General features: G+C 35.6%; 1 protein-coding gene across 1 annotated transcript in view; it reads left to right on the forward strand.

Moving 5' to 3' along the window:
- Positions 1–21372, forward strand: part of GULP1 (GULP PTB domain containing engulfment adaptor 1) — a 166615-nt gene that overhangs the window by 93964 nt on the left and 51279 nt on the right. Inside the window, exon 4 of the mRNA XM_004576984.3 lies at positions 17940–18011. Coding sequence (XP_004577041.2) covers positions 17940–18011 — 72 coding nt within the window. The remainder of the gene's footprint in view (positions 1–17939; positions 18012–21372) is intronic.

A 21372-nucleotide genomic window follows, 5' to 3' on the forward strand; every position in this document is an offset into this window, starting at 1 on the left:
AGGTTTGAGTTCCCTGCTCCGTGTTTGGCCTAATCCAAGCCCAGTTGCTGCAGGCATTTAGGGAGTGAAGCAGTGATGCATAAAAAATAGGCTGGCTGATTATCTAAAATAGTTTTCCTGTACATTCATTCTGATTTACTGTATCAATGACTATAGTGTACTGCATGTGAGAAGCACTGAGAAAGATAAGGTTATGTGTCTTACACTGGAGCATACAATTGGCAGCAATATAAAATACACAAATGAAGCCTCTATGAATCCAGAGTGTCTACCATATTCCCTACCAATTTTTATAGAAATCTGTAATAAGCAGCAACATTGAATGGCTGAGTTTCACCTCATTCTGCGCTTGCCCTCCAGTGGAGGCACTGTTAATAAGCATCAAAATTGTCCAAAGGTGATGGTTGGGTCAATAAAAAGATAACTGAAACATCTAGACAATCTGTGTCACTGGTGACAGCAATATAAATAATTTTTTGAGAACAGATGTCTCAAAATAAATTTAACTCTTCTAAAATAAGGAGAAATAGCCAGTGCAGAGTTTCTCTTAAGCTGTTTCTGGGTGTGTTTTCATGGGACAGATTTCCTAAGTCATGATTTTCTAGCTGTCCTTCTATGATTTAAAAGAGTTGTTGCACCAAAAATTGTATGTGGTGCTTTTGCGCATCATCCCCAGCTTTTTTTCTGTTTGCTCTTCCATACCCCCTCAGCGAGGACCCTTGTTTTTCCCAATTTTTCTTCATCTATGTTTGTATCTTCTAATTCCTTCCTGTGTTCTGTCAAAACGGTTCGAGTTAGAGATTGGCATGTTGTTGCCTACTCATCAACTTTTTCTACTTTAGCATTGCTGATAATCCTACCAGTATTTTTGACTTTATTTTTGACAGGTATACACTACCTTATTACTTTTATCACAGCCTGGTGAGACAGGCCCTGCATTAATATCAACTTGGAAACTACCATAGCTCTCATTACACAAACAAGAATTTGAATTTTAGAGAAATTAAATGCTTTGTCTAAAGTTATACACTTAGTAATCAACACCATATTTAAGTACTGACAGCATGGCTTTAGAACAAGGACTTCTAACCACTAGAATCTGCACTAGACATGAAGCATCTTAGTCCTTTTCCTAATATATATTAGAAATATATATGTAATTAGGAAAAATATATATATTATTTTTTCTATTTGAAAGATCCATTGACCAGAAAGGGATCCACAGACACACAGATTAATAATCTGTGCATTTTTAAAGCATTTGTTTTCTGATTTATCAGAATGCATTCTTGATCCTACACTCAGTTTTTATGTAGATACAATTGCACATTTATTATTATTTCTGTAAGAATATGCTAAGATAATTTCTCTCTAAAGAAATGTCTATAATTTTAATTTGTGTATAATTGTAAATTATTTATGTTAATAAAGTTGAAATCTGCCTGCTTCCAGTCTGCTAAGTTATGGGGTAGTTTTGACATTTCTATTTCCCTTAAATGAGAAATTATGTTTGAAAAGAGGATCCAGTGAATTGCACATAGAAGGTAGCTCATAAACATTAGACATTGACGCTTGGTACTTTCCATACTATTTATGAAATTATGCAATGAGTTTATTTGATGTCAGTATACTAAAATTCTAGTGGACCATATGTGTTAAAGAATTTTTGCAGGGTGTACTAATGCAATTTTTGTGGAGTGTCTCTGCTTACTCTATTAGTATTACTAAAATGAAAATAAGTTGGAATAATTTGTAAGAACAGAAATATGTTTTTTGTAGTCTTGAGCTGGGAATTTCAAGATCAAAGTGTCAATAGTTTTGGTGTGTCTAGAGGGTCTGATCTCTGCTCCATGGTGGTGCCTTGAGCACTACAAACTACAAAAGGACAAGGCGAGGGAATGTAAGACAGTAGGGAATGCAAGGATGTAAACCCACTTCCTTACAGTCTAGTAAACCCTATTATAAAGGCAGGACAGAGCTCCATCTTCTGATACTGTCACATTACGCTGTTAATTTTCAATGTGAATTTTGGAGGCAAGAAGTCGTCTAACTATTGGAGTCTCCTTTTACTGTCAACATAATTTGGCATGAAGAAAACTTCCAGGGACTGCACATGTAATGCCATTCACCATATCTTTTTTTAAATTTATTTATTATTTTTAATTCATTAATTACATTGTATTATGTGACACAGTTTCATAGGTACTTGGATTCTCCCCACCCCTCCCTAAACCCTCCCACCATAGTGGATTCCTCCACCTTGTTGCATAACCACAGTTCAAGTTCAGTTGAGGTTCCCCCATTGCAAGCATATACCAAACATAGAGCCCAGCATCTTATTGTCCAGTCAAGTTCAACGGCTTCTTAGGTATACCCTCTCTGGTCTGAAGACAGAGCCAGCAGAGTATCATCCTGATCAATTAAAAGCTCCAACATACCATCAGCAAAAATTTACATCATTATGGAATTAATTGACATAGTAATGAGTAACCAATATGGTAAAAGTAAATGTGAGTTCTTAACCACCTTCTGTGACCACCTCATTGACATTTCAATTTTAGTTTATACACAACGTATAACAAACCTAACATAACATGTTATACATAACATCGTGTCATCTTAAATTAAGGCAAACATGTGGTATTTAACCTTTTGGGATTGGCTCATTTCCCTTAGCATTATGGCACTACGTAGGTGATAGAGGGCTAATCTCCAGAATATACAAAGAACTACGAATCAGCCAAAACACCAAAACAAACAAGCCACTCAAGAAATGGGCACGGGAAATGGGCAGACACTTCACAAAGGAACAATCCCAAATGGCAAATAAACTTATGAAAAAATGCTCAAGTTCCCTGGCAATAAGGGAAATCCAAATTAAAACATCAATGAGGTACCACCTAACGCCAGTAAGACTGGCCCACATGAATAAAAGCACCACCAACACTTGTTGGCGAGGTTGTGGGGAAAAGGGAACCCTACTCCACTGCTGGTGGGGCTGCAGGCTGGTACAGCCTCTATGGAAATCAGTATGGAGAACATTCAAACAACTCAAATTCAACATACCGTATGATCCGGCAATAGCACTCCTAGGAATATATCCAGATCACTTGTTTTATGAGAAACCAACATGCACTCCTATGTTCATAGCAGCACACTCAGTAATTGCAAAAACATGGAAGCAGCCAAAATGCCCATCAGCAGAGAATTGGATAAGAAAGCTATGGTTCATCTACTCTATGGAATACTACTCAGCTATTAAAAAAAACAAAATGCAGTTCTTTGTGGCCAAATGGGCCAAACTGGAAATCACCATATCTTTTTAAAAATAGACTGAAGGCATTCTTACCCTGCTAATTTATATGCATTCTTGAATTAATACTGATTCTTTTACATTTATTTTGGTAACACAAAGCAATAAAAGTAATGTTTGTACATTTAAACTAATTCACAGGCATCCATGCTTACCTTTATCCTACTATTCTGCGGGTGTAATTTTGTAATTTTGTATTTGTGTGTATAAAATAAAACCGTAAGTTGGGTGTTGTGGTGCTTGGGATACCCGCATTCCTGTATCAGAAGGCTAGATATTGAATGACCTGGGAGGCAGCAGGTGATGGCTCCAGTGCTTGGTTCTCTATCACCTATGTGGGTGGTAGATGGAGTTCCTGCCTTTTGGCTTCATCTTGGTTCAGCTCGGACTATTCCAGGCTTTTGGGGAGTGACACAGTAGATGAAGATTCCCTCTTCTTCTCCCTGTTTCTCTCTCTCTCTCTCTCTCCTTCTCTTCTTTCTTTTTTCTCTTCCCATTTTTTCTGTCTTTGAAATACATGAAAATAGATAAAAACAATTCAAGTATTACTTCTAAAAATGTTCATCTTAATCTAACCAATGAATTTTTTATCTTAATGATTCTCAAAGGTAATGCTAACAGTGGCACTTGGGAGAGCTAAGTAGCAAAAGTAATTCAGCTGTTCCTACTACACGTATTGTAGAAGGAAATGTCTGACTTCTAACTTCCAACATCAATTAAATTGAGATAGGAAAGCTCTTAAAAAATGTATTGTCTGAGAAATAAACCTGACAAGATGTCATGGTTCATATATTTTCAATTTGCAAAACTTGACTCAAAATTTATCAGGACTTTTAAAAGCTTGGCAGCTTACTGAAGGTGGAAACTATATGAAAGAAAAGGCATTTTAAAAGCAGGATTTGAGTTGCCTATATAGCATACACGCACGCACATACACACACACAAGTGTATATTATCATACCTTCCCATTACAATACCTTGATATACACTTTATATCCAAGAATTATTTAATGACTCAATAAGTTGAGTGTTGACGTGACAATTATAAGGAATGATATTTTGGCAGAAAACTGTCTGGAATATATTGTAAAGGCTGAAGTAGTAAGAGTCTTACCGTATTTAATTGCAAATGATAGATACGTTTTGAAAACACTTTAAAATAGCAGAGAAAGTGATGGATTGAAATAAAATCAATAATAACTGGGAAGCTGTTTTCCATATTAGTAGCTATTATAAAAATAAAGCAAGTTTAAGGGAAGTATTTGAAACTCAGTGAATAATCTAATACTTATGCTGGTGGTGTCAGATAGTAATGTAGTCTCTTCGTATATTTGAAATAGTTTTTATTTTTCTTTTACATCCTCAGCAGTGAATCAGAGACTTAACTGATGACATTTCTTCATGCTGCAGCTGGGTAAAGTCATACCTGCTATCTGACCTCTAGCAAATTGATCGGATTATGTGCCTTTTGCCTATAATCTGTTTCCACTTTGCATTTTTCTTTTGCATTGTCTTTCTACTTTATTTTACTCTATGTCTCAAGAACTGCATTCCACACATTTTGGGAACATAGATTTTTTTTGTTTCATTTTATGACACAGTTTCATAGACTCTGGGATTCCCCCAACCCTTCCCCATGCCCTCCCCCCATGTTGGATTCCTCCACATTGTTGTAATAGTATAGTTCATATCCAGTCATGATTCCTTCATTGTGAGCATGTACCATGTATAGAGTCCAGCCTCTTATTATCCAGATAAATTCAACAGTTTCCTTGGTAGATCATCCGTGGTCTGAAAGTGGATTTGGCAGAATATCATCCCCTCCAATGAAAAGCCACGACATAACGATTTACAACATCATGGAGTTAATTGACAAAACATAGAATTTTTGATCAGGGAAATAATTTTAAATGATTATATTCTCTGAAGTATGCCAGGACCCCTAGGAAGTCATGGAGAGTTGGCAGCAAAATCCCTTTTGGCTTCAGCATGCTCTGAACGTTGCTGCTGCCCCTTGCTTCCACTGTGAACTGATTCTGCTCTAAGAACAAACTCCTTCTTGCTACAGTTCTTCCTGTCATACATGAAATGACTGGTGAATTGACTCTGCTGTCTTTTCTCCCTTACTCACCCAATTATGACTCCAAGCTCGTCAAACTGTCATCCTTCTTTTCTTTATTGAAGCCATCAACAATTCTCAAGACAGTCCAACATTTTAACTCTCGATTCATCATCATTTCTCATAATACTGCCAATACTGGGTAGCATACTATGCTATGGAGCATATTATTTGTTATGATATCCTGTATAAATGAATGCTTATTGTGGGACTCACAGTATCTTATATAAATATGAACTCATTCCCTTTCAACAAATATGCCTAAGGAAATAGTGAAAAATATGCCACATCCTCAGATATGGCCCAAATTATGTTCATCCAGTAGATAAAGTTGTGCTAGCGGTGGAATTCTCAGAGTACAATTTTATTCATATGAGCAGCCATTACCAAGGGAGTGAATGATTTGCCACAATATCAGAAAGTCTATGTGTCCACTGAAACGGAGACATACGGATTAGATACATTGAAATCATTTGCTATGATATAGTTCTTGAATGCTGTCCCTTCAGTATCATCAAATACAACAAAGGGCAAGTTTCAGCTTTAACCAATTTATGCTAGAATAACTACTGTTGTCTTTTACAATCAACCACATCTCATTTATGAGTTCACGACAGTCTAATAGTTAATATTTCCTACTGAATTTAGCAGAGATTTTACATAGTAACCTATCTAATTAATACTTTACTATATTCAAAAGGGAGATTTGGAGTTGGCGGGGGGAAGCAAATGTAATTTAAAACTCCTAATAATGTATTGTTTCCTAGAAATCTTGATTTTCAGTATTTGATATGTAGTACTTCGTTTATTTATTTTTCATTTTTTCTTTCAATTTCCATTAGTGTTTATGAGTACAGTTGTTTCCTAAATAAACTTGGAAATGAAGTTAATCTAGCCATTTTCTAAAAATTTCCAGAATTATATAGTGTGGAAATTTTTAATTTTGGAGAAATCCTTTTTACTTTTTATCTACAAAATAATTTTAGCTCTGCCATTGAATAAATGATACAAATCTATTAAATATTAGCACTGCACTGAGTTGTACTGTAACGTAGGAAATCTCCTACAGAATTTCTTAGCAGTATCTTATCTTTTAAGAAATATAACAGGCTTGGAAATTCAAAGTATATTCAGCCAGAACAATTTACTAAAGTAGAGCCAAAATTCAAATCTTGGGCCCGGCGGCATGGCATAGCGGCTAAAGTCCTCGCCTTGAAAGCTCCGGGATCACATATGGGCGCCGGTTCTAATCCCGGCAGCTCCACTTTCCATCCAGCTCCCTGCTTGTGGTCTGGGAAAGCAGTCGAGGACGGCCCAAAGCTTTGGGACCCTGCACCCGCGTGGGAGACCCGGAAGAGGCTCCTGGTTCCCGGCATCGGATTGGAGCGTACTGGCCCGTTGCGGCTCACTTGGGGAGTGAATCATCGGGTGGAAGATCTTCCTCTCTGTCTCTCCTCCTCTCTATATATCCGGCTTTCCAATAGTAATAAAATCCTTAAAAAAAAATTCAAATCTTGTCTCCATAATCAATAGATTCCTTTTAACTTCATATCAGCATATAGAATAAATTTGGACTCTGTCATTCCAGAAATAGTGAATCTTTGAGTACAGTAAAAATCAGCTAATGTAAATGCCATTTACTTCAGGCTTTACATGAAAATTTGTGCTTTGCACGTGGTTTTCATGGTAAATTGGTAAATGGCTTACACATAAGAAGAGTATGACGTGATAGTAGAAGCACAGAGTTGCTCACTTTTACAAACAGGGATAACAGAACTGGGCTATTGGTATCTGAATAAAACAGTGCATCTGACTTTAGAGCAGATCTATTAAGGTGAATGGATACAACTGATCATGCAGAGAAAGTGATCTGTTCCTCTCTCTGCCCCTCTGGAGGAATTGCTAGGACGCCCACCAAGTTTGGTAGGTCGATACTTAATGACCCAGAGTTATAACTTAATGACCCAGAGTTATAACTTCCCACCAGATTTATGAATTCCCTTGAGTTCTATTAACAGAATTATGTTCACTCTATAAAATAATGAAAACACTAACTCTTGATTAAAAAAATAAAAGCCACAAACACTGTTATCCCAGCATCACTGTAGGATCCAGAACCAGAGGGGCACATATGTGGGCCCATCGTTTGGAACCATTTGGTTTGGGAAGCAAGTATTTATGGGTGCTTTCTATCTCTAGGCACTTTTGTCCATACATATGTGTTCACAACACACTTTTTAAGTCCCGAATATCTACTTAGTTTGCAAAAGAGTAAGCCATGACTCACAGTTGCCAAGATTTGACAACCTAGCAAGCAGTAGGAACACAATTCAAATCTCAAGTATGTGTGATTATCAGCCTAAATGCAATTTACACAGCGCCACAAAATCCCATGATCCATAGGAATCATTGCTATGTTTGTTACTGTATCTATGTACCTGGAACAATGCCTGAGACATAGTGGATAATTAGTAAGTCATTAAATTTAAGAAGGCTTGCATTGGACAGAACCTGCCCTCACTGTTAGCGGCATTGGAGGATGAGGATGGAAGTCAGTGCTGTTAAGTAAATCCTAGTTGGTTCCAATTTTGAGCGATTTCTCTTTTCCTTGCTTTTCCTTTGATGAGACTGACTCTAAACTTGGAAGCTGAAGCTCAGGCAGTGTTTATAGCTGGATCATCATGGCACAGTAATGAGAGTTCTGCATATGGAAATACTTTACCTTATCTGCCTTATAAATCATTGACAGAAAGTCTGGTCAGAGAAATTAGTTAAACTGCTTTTCAGCAGTGTCTTTGGCCGATGCTCATTTTTCAACCAAAGAACTCTGCACAGATCATCAAGATCCTTTAGGTAGATTTCCTTCCTTTTCTAAGGAAAGGAAACAGCAGTTTGAATAGTTTATATGATCAGTCATTTTCTGTGATATGTAATTGTAAAGGAGTACAATTTGGAGCTTAGAATGAATTTATCCCCAAAATGGCTATGAATTCGAAGTGATCACTTGTAGCCAGTTAACTCCCCTGTGACAATTATTGTATATTGGGGAGCTTGCCTGTTGCAATCTTCTTGGAAAAATGAGACTGTCAAATGGAGTGAAAGAACCTGTAAGAAGGGTCACTTTCTCTGGTCATTGGTAAAGACAGCAGCGTTAGTAGATCAGAGATTTTGGTCCATTTTTTCCTGCTGTGTCCCAGTCAGCATTTAAAGCAGCACCTAACACATTGATGATGTACAATAAATATTTTAGCAGGTGTTAGACTACAGAAAGATTTCTAATGAAGATAATGACGATCACAGGGCAGTGTTTTAACAAGGAGATGCTGAGAGTTCTTTGCCTGGAATAAGGCAAGTGATAAAAAGCAGGCAAAGATTGCTTCTTTGTAAAGAGGACCAAGTTGGCACAGGAGAAGCAGATTTGGAAGGATTGGTGGAAGTTTGAACATGGGGCAGAACAATATCTGTGAAGTCAAAAGCTTAAGTTCTAGGGTTTAAGACTGACCTATGAATACATGTATCGCTGTTACGCAACAGTACTGTATCAATGAAAATTTTATAACTGGTAACATAATTGGATATGAGAAGGAAATGCTTGTACTGATAATTGCACACCAGCATACATAAAAATAAATAAGCAGCGAGGTTTCAGAGGTTTTGACAAGCTGAATGGATATACATTAAATATTCCTACAGTAACGATGGCCTTTTAAAATAAGAATTATTACTTTTCAAAACTATCTTACTTGCGAGAATATATTTGGCAAAAAAGTATCCAGCACCTCTGAAAAACAAATTATGCACTTTTTGAAAGACATGCATAGATACATGCATAATAGATACAAATATCCTAAATATCTTGCTTGTCTCATGTCATATAGTTTTGATTGAACTATAGTAGCAAATGCAGATAAAATAAATTGTGATGGGGATGGAAAAGAATGAATATTTGAAAGTAGCCAATGTACTTTGGACAATAAACATTTGTTTTTATATTGGAAAGAATTCTCACCAGCTGAAGAGCCCAAATCTAAGTCCTAATGGGCTAAAAAGATTGTTTATTCTTACAAATGTCTTAGTTTATGGTGGATGGGTTGTTGTTCATTGTGACTGTTGTTTCTCATTATTTCTTTCTAATTTCTAATCTTAAAGTCATTGAGTATTCAGTTTGTATCAGTTACTTATGGCACAATCAGTTACTTATTTGCACAAAATTTAATGGGTGAAACAGACTTTGTGATGTTTGTTAAATAAATGGTGAAATTGACGTTTGTGAACTCAGACCATCAGACTGCATAGTTGACCAAATACTCATATGACTTTCTTGTATAAGAAGTATATCTAATAACAGCAAGCATTAATGACATAAATATCAGTTGATGGATGCGATGTAGATGAGTGACCTAATTCCAATCTAGTTGTTCCATACTCAGTATAGTTTATTCATTCTATTCTGCTTTATCTAAGGTAGCTCAATATAAAGCATGTGTTTCAGAATTAGGAAAAGTGGAATTCTAACCCTTTTAAGACACTTTTTGGCTTTGAGAAGTCATTCGTCTCAATGAACCGCAGTGGCACATGCGTAATAAAATGGGACCTGAATGAGAAGGTCTGCAGAGCACATGCCATTCCACCGTCCTGTATCTACAATGAGAAAATGGGTTTGGAGCTCTGTCTGATTCCAAAATGTGGTTTTCTCTACAAGTGGGTACTTATTTATTTTTATAACATTTTGTTCATAGCAATGCAATGGAATGTCTTATCCTTCACTCGGATTCAAACATCAGATGTAGCCTCTGTATCTGGAGTGCCCTCCAGAGACAAGATTAAAGCTCGCTGTTTCTCCCTGTGACCGTGTGATCAAACTTGGTTTGGGAGTCTCTTGTGCAGAGAAATTTTAACAAGTTAGTGTGTTTGAGCTTAAACCTAGAAATCTTATTTTAAAGGAAGAAAAATGCTAAAATAAAAAATCCTACATCCATGTAAAATAATAATGTGTGTAATATTGCAGTAAAATGAAAACTTACCATCAAATATAAGACATAGTGATTTTTTTTTCTTTTTAGATTTTTCTTTTTTATTTTTCATGGCAATTACATAGGTGATCAGGATGGAAAGGATCAAGGGTTAGGGATAAGTGGGTGAAATCATTGTTTCCAAATTTGCCATTTCTTCTCCTTGCTTCTGGGGGAAGGAGAGAGAATAAAGGGGGAAGCCACACCTAACTTGCAACCTGGATTAATGGAGACTTGAGGTTGACCATGTCAGCTGATGGACATTGGGAGGGCTGTGTCATCCCATAGTCAGTGGAACTGACATCATTTCAGAACTATCCAAACCACTTGGGCAGAACCCTTGCAACATGCACACACCAGAACCCTGGGTGGATATCGGGCGATGTAGGGGCGATGTAGTGAATATTTAAAATACCGACTCCCACATTGTTCAAATTCTCTGTCCAAACTTCCTAATCCTCCTTTAAAGAATCATCCTGAGAATGTTTAAAGGATAGCCTCTGTTTATGGTAAACGTATTTCTTCTTCTTTCAGAATTATGGCTTTATAATTGAATAGTAGTTTTTAAATCTGATTGATTTTGACACCACTTTCTCGATTGATTGCTTTAATGTGCTTTTTAAAAATAGTTTTTCCTGTGTTACTTGGCACCATGACATGGCAAATTAGCTGAATAAAGATGACAAAATTAAATTGGCTATTACTCCATGGCTTATCTACCAGGCACAGTTTAATAGCTAAAAGGTTTAAATAGTATCTGGTTTTTTAAATATGAGTAGGATCAAGTTGACGCAAAAATTCTGTCCCATCCTTTTTGAGGTTCTGCTATGCTGGTTACAAAGATACATACTAATTTATATATCCCATAATTAGAATATCCATTGGTTATTGCTGGATAAAGTTATTACTTATTATTCTTAATTTTAGGCAAAACTTATATGCTGCAAATATAATTATTTTACTTTTGCTTTTTAAAATAATTGTATAGAGAGCATTACATAGATCAAATGACATACATTGAATTTTATAAGAACAAACTATGGCTTTCATAGGTTTCTGCTATAAATTAGCACCTTCCTGTGTTAAGTACTACTAAACTTCAGAATATTTAACCTTTATACATCTCTGGCTGCATATTTGAATTGGTGTTTTTCTGCTGTGCTTTGAAACCTGCGTATTTCATCAACTGTGAAACATTTGAGGAACAAGCAAAGCAGACGTTAGAAACAGATCCATATGATGTCCAACACTGCTCTCTACTGGCAAAGCAGCCAGTCGTAAAACAGGGCATTCAGCCTTCCAAGTGGAACAAAGTCCTTTCACAGTAATATGTGAAAATGTGAGTGCAATACTCAGATTTTGACATGTTTCTGTGAAATGATTGGAAGAGGCATAATGGGATTTAAGGGAAGAATGAAACAAATGAGCACAGACATTATGGAGGTTAGCTCAAAGGGAAGTCTGTGTTGTTTTAATTAATCAGGAAAATAGTTGCAGAATTTTGGAAAGTATTAAATAAACGCCACATATGTTAATAGGATTTTAAGTTATGTAAAGGAGATATTTTGTATCTCATAAGAAATTTACTGGCATTTCATTTCACACTTGAAAAAACTTCATGCTGTAAAAATGCCTGTTTTTATTACATCACTCTATAAAACAAGTATTCAAATGTCTTCATCAGAAAGATGCACAGGTTGTAAGATTTGCATGAAATATAAAGTTGGATCTGTAAAATCAGAAAGGTGTTTAAAGGACATTCCATAACCTTTAAAATCTGGTGAAACTCTAGCATGTCATACCATTTGGTATGGAGCACGGGAAACAATATTTTAGATCAATAGTTACTGCTGTCTTTCTTTTAACAGTCTAATATTCTACATGTACTTTCTGTGTTTTAAGTTTTTTTTACTCAACCATGGTGCCTGGAGTTATATTCAGTGTTTTAGCCAAGCATGCTTAGGTACACACATATATTGTGGCAATACATACACTTATATGTTGACAACAATGCCTAATAATAAATGCATCATACTAGTATTTGAAGTGTTTTGTTTTCATTTTTGCCCAATACTATTACTGATTGATGAATTTTATTTTAACGTGAGTTCAAAGGTAATATAATCTTATAATGTGCTTTTACAGTTCTTAATACCTGACCATGAAGTAAAAATTGATGTTTGTATTCATCAATGTATTTTTCTTTAGTTTCTTTTTTTATTTATTTCTATTGAAAAGGCATATTTACAGAAAGGAGAGACAGAAGGATGCTCTCTACATTGGTTCGCTACTCAAATGGCTGCAATTGCTGGAGCTGAATCTATCCATGGCCAAAGCCAGGAGCTTCTTCCAGATCCTCCACATGGATGTAAAATTCCAAGGCTTTGCCCATTCTCCATTGCTTTTCCAGGTGGTTAGCAGGGAGCTGGGTGGGAAATGAAGCAACTGGGAAATGGAAAGGCACATACAGGGATCCAGGCCCTTGCAAGAGGAAGATTCGCCAATTGAGCCATTGTGTTGGGCCCATGTTCTAGAGTTTCTAAATTTCCTAGTTAACAGACATCACTATTATGGTAAAAAATGTTTATTCATTTGCAAACTAAATGTTGTTGCAGCATCAAACCATGACCACAGAACTGTCTAAGACACACGTACTTATGTAAGGTCTAAATACCTTACAAAAACATTTATCAGAATAAAATTTTAATTTGATATAGCATATAAAAAATAATACAGTGAAATGTCTTATTTTTTTAAAAAAGTAATAAATGATCAACAAGTAAAGAACACGACTTCTTTTTTCCCCCTTTTGCCAAATGTAAAATAACACCTGTACCTAAACCTATGAAGCAAATAATCGGATACATTATTTCATCTGCCTCTCAGTGTCTTTCTTTTTTCACATGCAGGATCTCAGACATAAAGTTACGGAGCAGGCTTTTGGCACAGCAGTTATTGCTACTTGAGACTCGCATCACCCATTTCAGAGTGTCTGGATTCACTTCTGACGCTACGAGCAGTAGCAGCTTCATGCTAGGGTGTATCTGAGAGGCAGCATGAGGTGTCCTCCTCTTTGCATTCCCCCCCTCCATGGACTGAGATCCAGGTTCCTGGCTCTGATCTGGCCCAGCACCAACTGTTTTGGGAATTTGGAGGTTGAACCTGCAGATGTCTGACGTGTTCTACCTCTCTGTTTGTGTTTCTCTTCCTTTCAAATAAATGAAAACAAATATTTTGAAAAAGATAAAATTTGCTCTGACATTACATGTATTATTTTAACTCAGCTTTAAATACACCAATATTTCACTTTCTAAAACGTTGTACATGTGTTTTGTATGATTCTGTTAAGTAAATAGTTATAGAAAAGAAACATTGTGAGGTTAGCCTTTTCATGTTGTTGTGTGCATTCACAGTTCAGTGATTTTATGGCTGAGTATCTTCCACGGTTTAGATGTGCTACATTTTGTTAATTAAGGCATTTAAGTTGTTTCTAAATCTTAAACAGTCTAATCCTCCATTCTTAGATATTTGGATGAATATGTCTTTGTATTTTTCTGGATCATGCGTTTGCTGGACCCATAATGTCCATGTTCATCTTTTAGAAATGCTATACAATATTTTCAGAGTAGCTGCACCATTTTTTCTTTATTGCCAAGGGTAGCAGGAATCTGGAATTTTCTTTGCTAGTTCTGGCAACCATAAAATTAGTAGTGTCAATGATGATCTTATTATCTTATTCCCTTTGCCCTTTTTAGAACAATCATCTGATTTCCCCTTGCAGCATTATTTTCATATATTTTTCTCTGAAATGTGGTACTTACGCAGGACCCTATAAAATGGGCACTCTTATATCTCACTGAAACCGCAGTTCCTAATCCACATATGCTTTCAGAATTCTTCTCCACAACTTCCCACTTTATATCAAATTGTTGAATCTGCCAACTATTAACACCCTAAAGGCTTTTTAAACATCAGATGTCTTGAGTGCACGATTCATTTTCATGTCTCATTTAGATCTCAATTAAATGTCACCTTTTTGGAGAGACTTTGCTTATGGACCTCTCAACTACTGCTCTTACACTAGCCTCTCTCGCCCATGCTCTGATTTTAATTTGACCATTCTAATCTGTAATACACCTGTGATCTAGAGATATGAGGGTACAAATTAAAGCTTACCTAACAATAAAATGAAAAGACAAATTCATCTTTGCATACAAAAAGTTTGTCCTGCGTACTTCTCTTACAATATGCATTTTCATTAAAGATTTGCAGAACTTTATAGATTTGCACATAATCTCTCCTCCTCCTTTCCTACTTCCGTTGCACATGTGAATTCCAAGAATTATACCTTTCCTGTGCTCCAGGACCTTGGAAATTCTTTTTCATTTTTATTTTTCATATGGTCAGACATTTTCACTTCCACCCTTCCTCTGTATCCTCCTCACTGCTTTACTCTGCATTATTACAATAGTGTATAATCTTTCAGCTACAGTCACAACTCCATTATTCTTCTATTTAAGTGCATCATGACATTGTAGCTATAGAAAATGGTGGAAAGTCCAACATCCTTTGTCAGGTTATTCTTGATTGACAGAACATATCTGTAAGAAAATGTTTCATGATGGATTTTCCAGTTTTTAAAATTTATTATCTTTTCACTTCCCTTTAAAATGTTTACTTGTTTATTTTCATTTTGTTTTAAAGACAGAGAGATTTAGACTAAGAGAAAGGCAAAGAAACAGAGAGCTTCCATCTATGGGTTCACTCCACAATTGCCCTCAACAGCCGTGCTCAACCCTTGTGCCCTAGTGCTGAAGCTGGGTTTTATGATGATTTATGTAATTCTATAAAACAGAGGAACTGCCATATGGAAAAAACTTTTTTAGTTTTTGAAATTATTTGTTGACAGATCATTTAATATTAAGAAATGTAAGAAAAAATGAATGAAGTGGAAATCTCCCTATGAAGATGTATTTTGTCTTAATTCATATCAACATTTCAAGACTTCTTCCAGTGTTTCGTAACTCAGATGGTTTAATTAAAGATAATGTGAAAGAAACATATTGAGTGGTTCCTGCAGCATTTCTAGAGCTTGTTTTATTTAGAATATTCTTGGAAATCTATAACATCTCCAAAAGGGCTTATTTGGATATAATTCTTATGACTCATGACTTTTCTGCCAAAGTAGGAATATTCTTCCAAAAATATTGCCAAGAACGCTTGCATTGTGTTATTAATACATCAGATTCCTCCTTAATGTGGTTCACTTAACAGAATCTGACTGTGCCTTCCTGCTCCCACCAACGCAAGACCACCCACTAAGGAACAATCACCCAGTAATATGATAAACTCAGAAAAGTTGAAAATAATTTACGCCCTGGATTTATTCCAAATGTAATAGCTCATATTTGTGCTGGGTCTCCTTCTGTATCTTGAACCCTGTCTCCTTTTTGGATGTTCTGAAAAAAGAAATTATGCAAACCTGATGGTGAATTAAAATCACTTTGGGAGCTTTAAAATCATACGGATGTCCTGGCTTTGGCCCAGACCAATTAAATCAGACTCATGGGCACAGGTAAGAAGTTTAAATCTTCCCATGTGATTTTATTATGCAGCTGAGGTTTAAAATACGGATCTAAAGCAGAGGAAATATTGCAGACACACTGGTGCCAGTAGAATTGGCTCTCTCCCATATCTTGGTAACAGACTTGAACTTTATTCTATGTTCAGAATTTCTCAGTTACTTTGGTCTTCTACCTGGTCCACAGCATCTTGAGTCTCCCTGGATGTAGGCTGAATCTCTGATGGTCTCTTCACTAGGTTCATGTGCAGCTCTTGCCTGTAATTTAAAGACAGTTTACAAAGGAACTATTACCTTAGAGAGTGTGAGAGGTGCACCTTCTCTTTGCTTCAGTGTGACTGAGCTTTGCTTTCCTCCATGAGCTCATCAGAAAGAGTATATAAATTGTCTCTAGGATTTTCATTTCTATTCTATGTACCTACTTGTGTCTTCAGCAACTGTCTACTAACTCTATTCTGTAGGCTTCAATACAGTAAATCACCCAGGCTTTAGAAATACAATGCTTTGTTGCTAAACCTACGAACTCTGATTCACTTGATCAAGAAAGCTGCACTTGTACACCTTTACCTCTTTTCTGGATAATTCATGTGCCAACATGGCATACTTTTAAAAAAAGGCTCTCAACTTACTTTGTCAGTGTTGTTTTCAAGAATGAATAAAAGGCAGTAGTTCAGTTGGCTAATCCTCACCTTGCAAGAGCCATGATCCCATATGGGCCTCATTTTGTGTCCAGGATGTTCCACTTCCCATCCAATCCCTGCTTATGCCCTGAGAAAGCAGTGGAGGATGGGCCAAAAGCCTTGAGACCCTGCACCTGCATGGAAGAACAGGAAGAGGCTCCTGGCTTTTGATGGGTTCAGCTCCATTTGAGGAGTGAACCAGTAAATAGATGTTTTTCTCTGTCTCCCCTTCTCTCTTTAAATCTGTCTTTCCAATAAAAAGTTAACAAATAAAAGAATAAAGGAAGAAAAAAATGCTTTGACTTTATTATTTTATCCCCTTCCATTCTGTAATTTAACACATTAAATACTCCTATTATAATCATTTGATGTGAAGTATACACAAACGCGTCAGAATGTCCAGCTCATGCATAGAGAAGCGATGAAGTTATGACTCTCTCTAGTGTTACATTCGATAGTGTATGACATAAACAAAGGAAGTCATTGCAATGTTGCTTGTAATTTTTATCCTCATTATTTAAGTTCTATTTGATTTGAACATTTTATGATGTTAGATTGTATTGGAGAGTGTTATACATCTCTCTCCAGGATAGAGATTCATTACATTGTGGTAATAACTATTATGAAATTTTTTCCCCATCAGTCAAATTTTAATGGAATACACTTTTGTGTATTTTCCTAATTATTTTAAAACCTAATACGTTCATAGGTCATGCTGATTTTTAAATTTTAATTTAATTATTCTTTTACTGAATGATACACATTGGGTAATAAATGAAATTTGGTGCCGTAGTTCTACATGTTATATGATTTTCAAAAAAACAGTTGAAGTATAAACTTAAATATGCTATTGAAATGTAAAATAGTAATATGTATATATATATATGTTGTGTTTATGCAAAATCAGTCAGTAATTAGAAAATATTTACTGAACCTCAGTTGTTACAATTAGTTTCCTTTTTTAAGACATACAGAAATAATTTTTGGTTTCTTTCCCATAAAAACCTACAAAGAAATATTTGAGAACATTGAGTTTTCTTTAAAAAAATCACTGAATAATAAGAATTGTAATGATCAAGTGATACAGTCTTATAGATTATCAGGTAAAATAATATTTCTGTTGAATAGGATCTGGGTTGATATTGAGCTACTTGATTTTATGATATTATAGATCAATAAGATTGCATTATGTATGACACAGTAAGGATTGCATCTCACAAATGATGGTTTTCAGTTTCTTGGCAGTACAGAAGTGGAACAGCCAAAAGGAACAGAAGTTGTGAGGGATGCTGTAAGGAAACTAAAGGTAAGGACAGCCTTTCAAGTAAGAGTCCAGAATGTTGGTCTTGCCATGTTGTCAGCAGTTCCAAGGAAATCAACATCATTTGCATTGTGGCAGATTAAACTGTATCCTATTAAAAATTGTCTACTGAATAAATATCATAGATAAAGCAAATACTATAATAGCAGGCACATATATACACTAATCATTTTCTTCACTCAACACATTAATTGTACACTAATAAGGTGTAATTTCTAATATTGAAGGCAACTTTTAATAACCATCTGTTCTAAGTGTCGACATTCAGCAACTTGTGTACTTTCTTCATCGTTGCTGGCAAGTGTCTTCACTCAAAAGTTATCAACAGTGTAGCAATACCTGTCTAGAAGAGTATGATATCTACCAACAAAAGATGTAGATTTAGAGTCAATTCTAAGGGAGAATCTTGCAGTGTTACTACATGTTAAAGCTGTTCTCGTGGATAGACTCAAGAGGATCTGGCTACACCCATGAGTGGCCATGGGGGAACCAGAGAAGCACATTGAACATGCTAACTCACATACCTTTAATTAAAAGTTTCCTTTAAAATACAACGAAACACACATATCCATAATCAGCAAATTTCCTGAAAAAATTCTTACATAAGTTCCTATACATCTTATTTTTCCAATTATTCTAAATCTCAAATGATGGTCCTTCTGAACTACGGAAGAAGATCTTCAAAATAATTTTTTGTAGTATACATATATGGCTCTGGGTCAGGCATTTTAGCACATAACTTTATGCCACCACTCTAGAGATGCCCATATCAAGAGTTCTTGGCCCCAGTCCCAGCTACTCTTCCTCCAATCCAACTTCCTGCTAATATGCCTGGCAGGTGGAAAATCAAGTCCCAAGTCATTATGTTTTTGACACCCATGCTACTGTCATCACTTATGGCAGACATTTGGTTAGTGAAGCGGCAGAGGGAAGCTCTCTATCTTTTCTCTGTGTTACCTTATTTCTTCTTCTCTCCGCCTTTCAAAGAAATAAACACGTAACTTAAAAAAAAATCTACATAACACTGCTTTCATTACACAATTTTTTGCATTCTGTGTGGCTGTTCTGACACTTTTGGAGGAACAACCGTTCTTCAACTTGAATTGAGATGAACACTGACAGAGAAGTTAGGTTCTGATTGTGAGAAGAAAGATATAAGCATTAAAATATTTCATTACTCTTTTACAAAGTTACTTCTTAAGGTAATTTGCTTGAGAATCTAAGAGAGAGGGTTCCTGTGTTGTGGTTCAACCCTCAAATGCCTTCATGACTGGGTTAGGCTGTGGTCAACGCTGGAGGCTGGAGTGCAATGTAGGTTCTCCAGGGTGAGTAGTTAAGAACCCGTCACCATTGGTGTCAGCATCTGCATTCTCAGGAAGCTAGAATCAGGAACCAGGATCAGGAATCAAAACAGGTGCACCAATGTGAGATGACAGGGTCTTAACTACTAAGTCAAATGTCTGCGCTATTTTCTAGGAGAATATTACATCAGACAGAATCAGCACCATTTTTTAATACTTTGTATTCTGGGCGAAAAAATAAGAGTAGATAATATTTTATTCAGCCATTTAATATGTATTGTATATAATTGTCTAAAGTCTAATTGTCTAAAGTCTACAAGTTTTTCATAATATCAATTCCATTAAATAGAAGTTCTGGCCACTTATTTCTTGCTGGTATTCATTGGGACATAATTTGTATTTGCCCTTTGCTCTTGCTTGGCCAGCAAGAAATGCAAGGAGACATTTGAAATAAAATACTTTTTAAACAATGGTTGGTGTACATACATTTTTATGGGATATTATGGTTCTCTTCTGTTGAGATTTTTTTTTTAGAAATGCATTCTGTTAATAAAGGAAAATGGCCTAAAACAAGACAAAATTATTCACTATGGTTTCCAGAAGAATACTTGGTTTATAGTAGCTTTTGTTTTTCAAGTGTATTAAATTATATTTAAGAACCAATTTTTAGTCAGTTGATTACAAAGGAGTTGTGTTTCAGGAAACTATTGATGCATTCACCAGTTAAAATGAGTAAATGAAACATTTTTGCATATTTTACTTTTAAAAGTTTTCCTTATGCCAGAGATCCGAAACTACAATTTAAAGTAGGCTAATAATATTTACATTTTAAAAATACCAACTGATTCTTTTTAATTTTTGTTGTTAACTACAAATAGCCAGTAGGTGGTGCTGTGGCTCTATTAAAGAAAGAGATTTACTTTATCCACACGTTATTAATTTCCTGTTTTTTCCTAAACACATTTGACTGCTCTTTCATGATTAGTGTGCAATTTTATCTGACACAGAAGGTCGCATTTTATTTAAATTAGCTTTGTTTTCTGCAGTTTGTAACATTGGTTTCTTAGCTAAAGCAGATAATATTCAAAATATAAGAATAAAAAGAAATGGAAAACTTACAGATTTTTTTCAGTGTGTCTAGCTTTATATTTCCTTATGCCTGCTTACTTTTAAGGGAAACAAATTCATTTGGATTTTAAGGTAGATTTTGTCACTTTATGCATATTTATAGTTTATAAATTTTGATTAAAGGAATACTTTGCTAAAGTGTTGTTTTTAATTTTAGGTTATGTATTTGTCAAAGCAACAACTTTTCTATTTTTTTATTATACTGAACGATTTCTGTTTCTGTTCCATGTTTTAGCCTTGAGAATTAGGAACGCAACAAATTTCGCAAAAATAGTAACTTGAAAATCCCTCAAGTTCTGTGTATTCATTAGCATTAGTACTATTAGGATGACGTTTTCCCACAGTGATCTGGTTATTTTCATTAATACAACTAGTACAAATGTCAGAGTGCTCAAGGTATTTCATTAAAAATCTGTGTTGGCTTATGAATCAGTATTGGTAAATACACTCAGAATTCACCAGTTTCCCTGGGAGATTACTAGGGGAAGTTCCCTTGAGAAAATGTGACTTTGAAAATTACTGTCAAGGGGGCAGTTGGATCTTCCTCTGTAGCATAACACTCCATTTTATCTTTGTGTCCAGTGATTTAATTAATAAAATGCCTGCAGTTTAATGTGACTATATTTAAGCAGTACCGATTTTCCCACAGATTATGAATACTTTGACAAAGTAAAAACAGAAAGAATAGTTGCTCAGAAAAATAAGCAGAAAATAGCAAAGAAGCTTTCTTGCCAGCAAGCACATTTTTCCTTTAGTAGTGTTAGATTTCACTTTTTAAAACGTCTTCCGATGGATCAGCGGGGCTTTTGCAACGACGCAGTCCGGTAGTGCTCCCTCTACACTTTCTTTGAGAAAGTCCACTCCCAGGTGATACTTACGTGCTTCACTCTTTTGAACAGTGCCTCATGCTTTCCTTT

The sequence above is a fragment of the Ochotona princeps genome, chromosome 5 (genome assembly GCF_030435755.1).
Source record: "Ochotona princeps isolate mOchPri1 chromosome 5, mOchPri1.hap1, whole genome shotgun sequence".
Taxonomy (NCBI): domain Eukaryota; kingdom Metazoa; phylum Chordata; class Mammalia; order Lagomorpha; family Ochotonidae; genus Ochotona; species Ochotona princeps.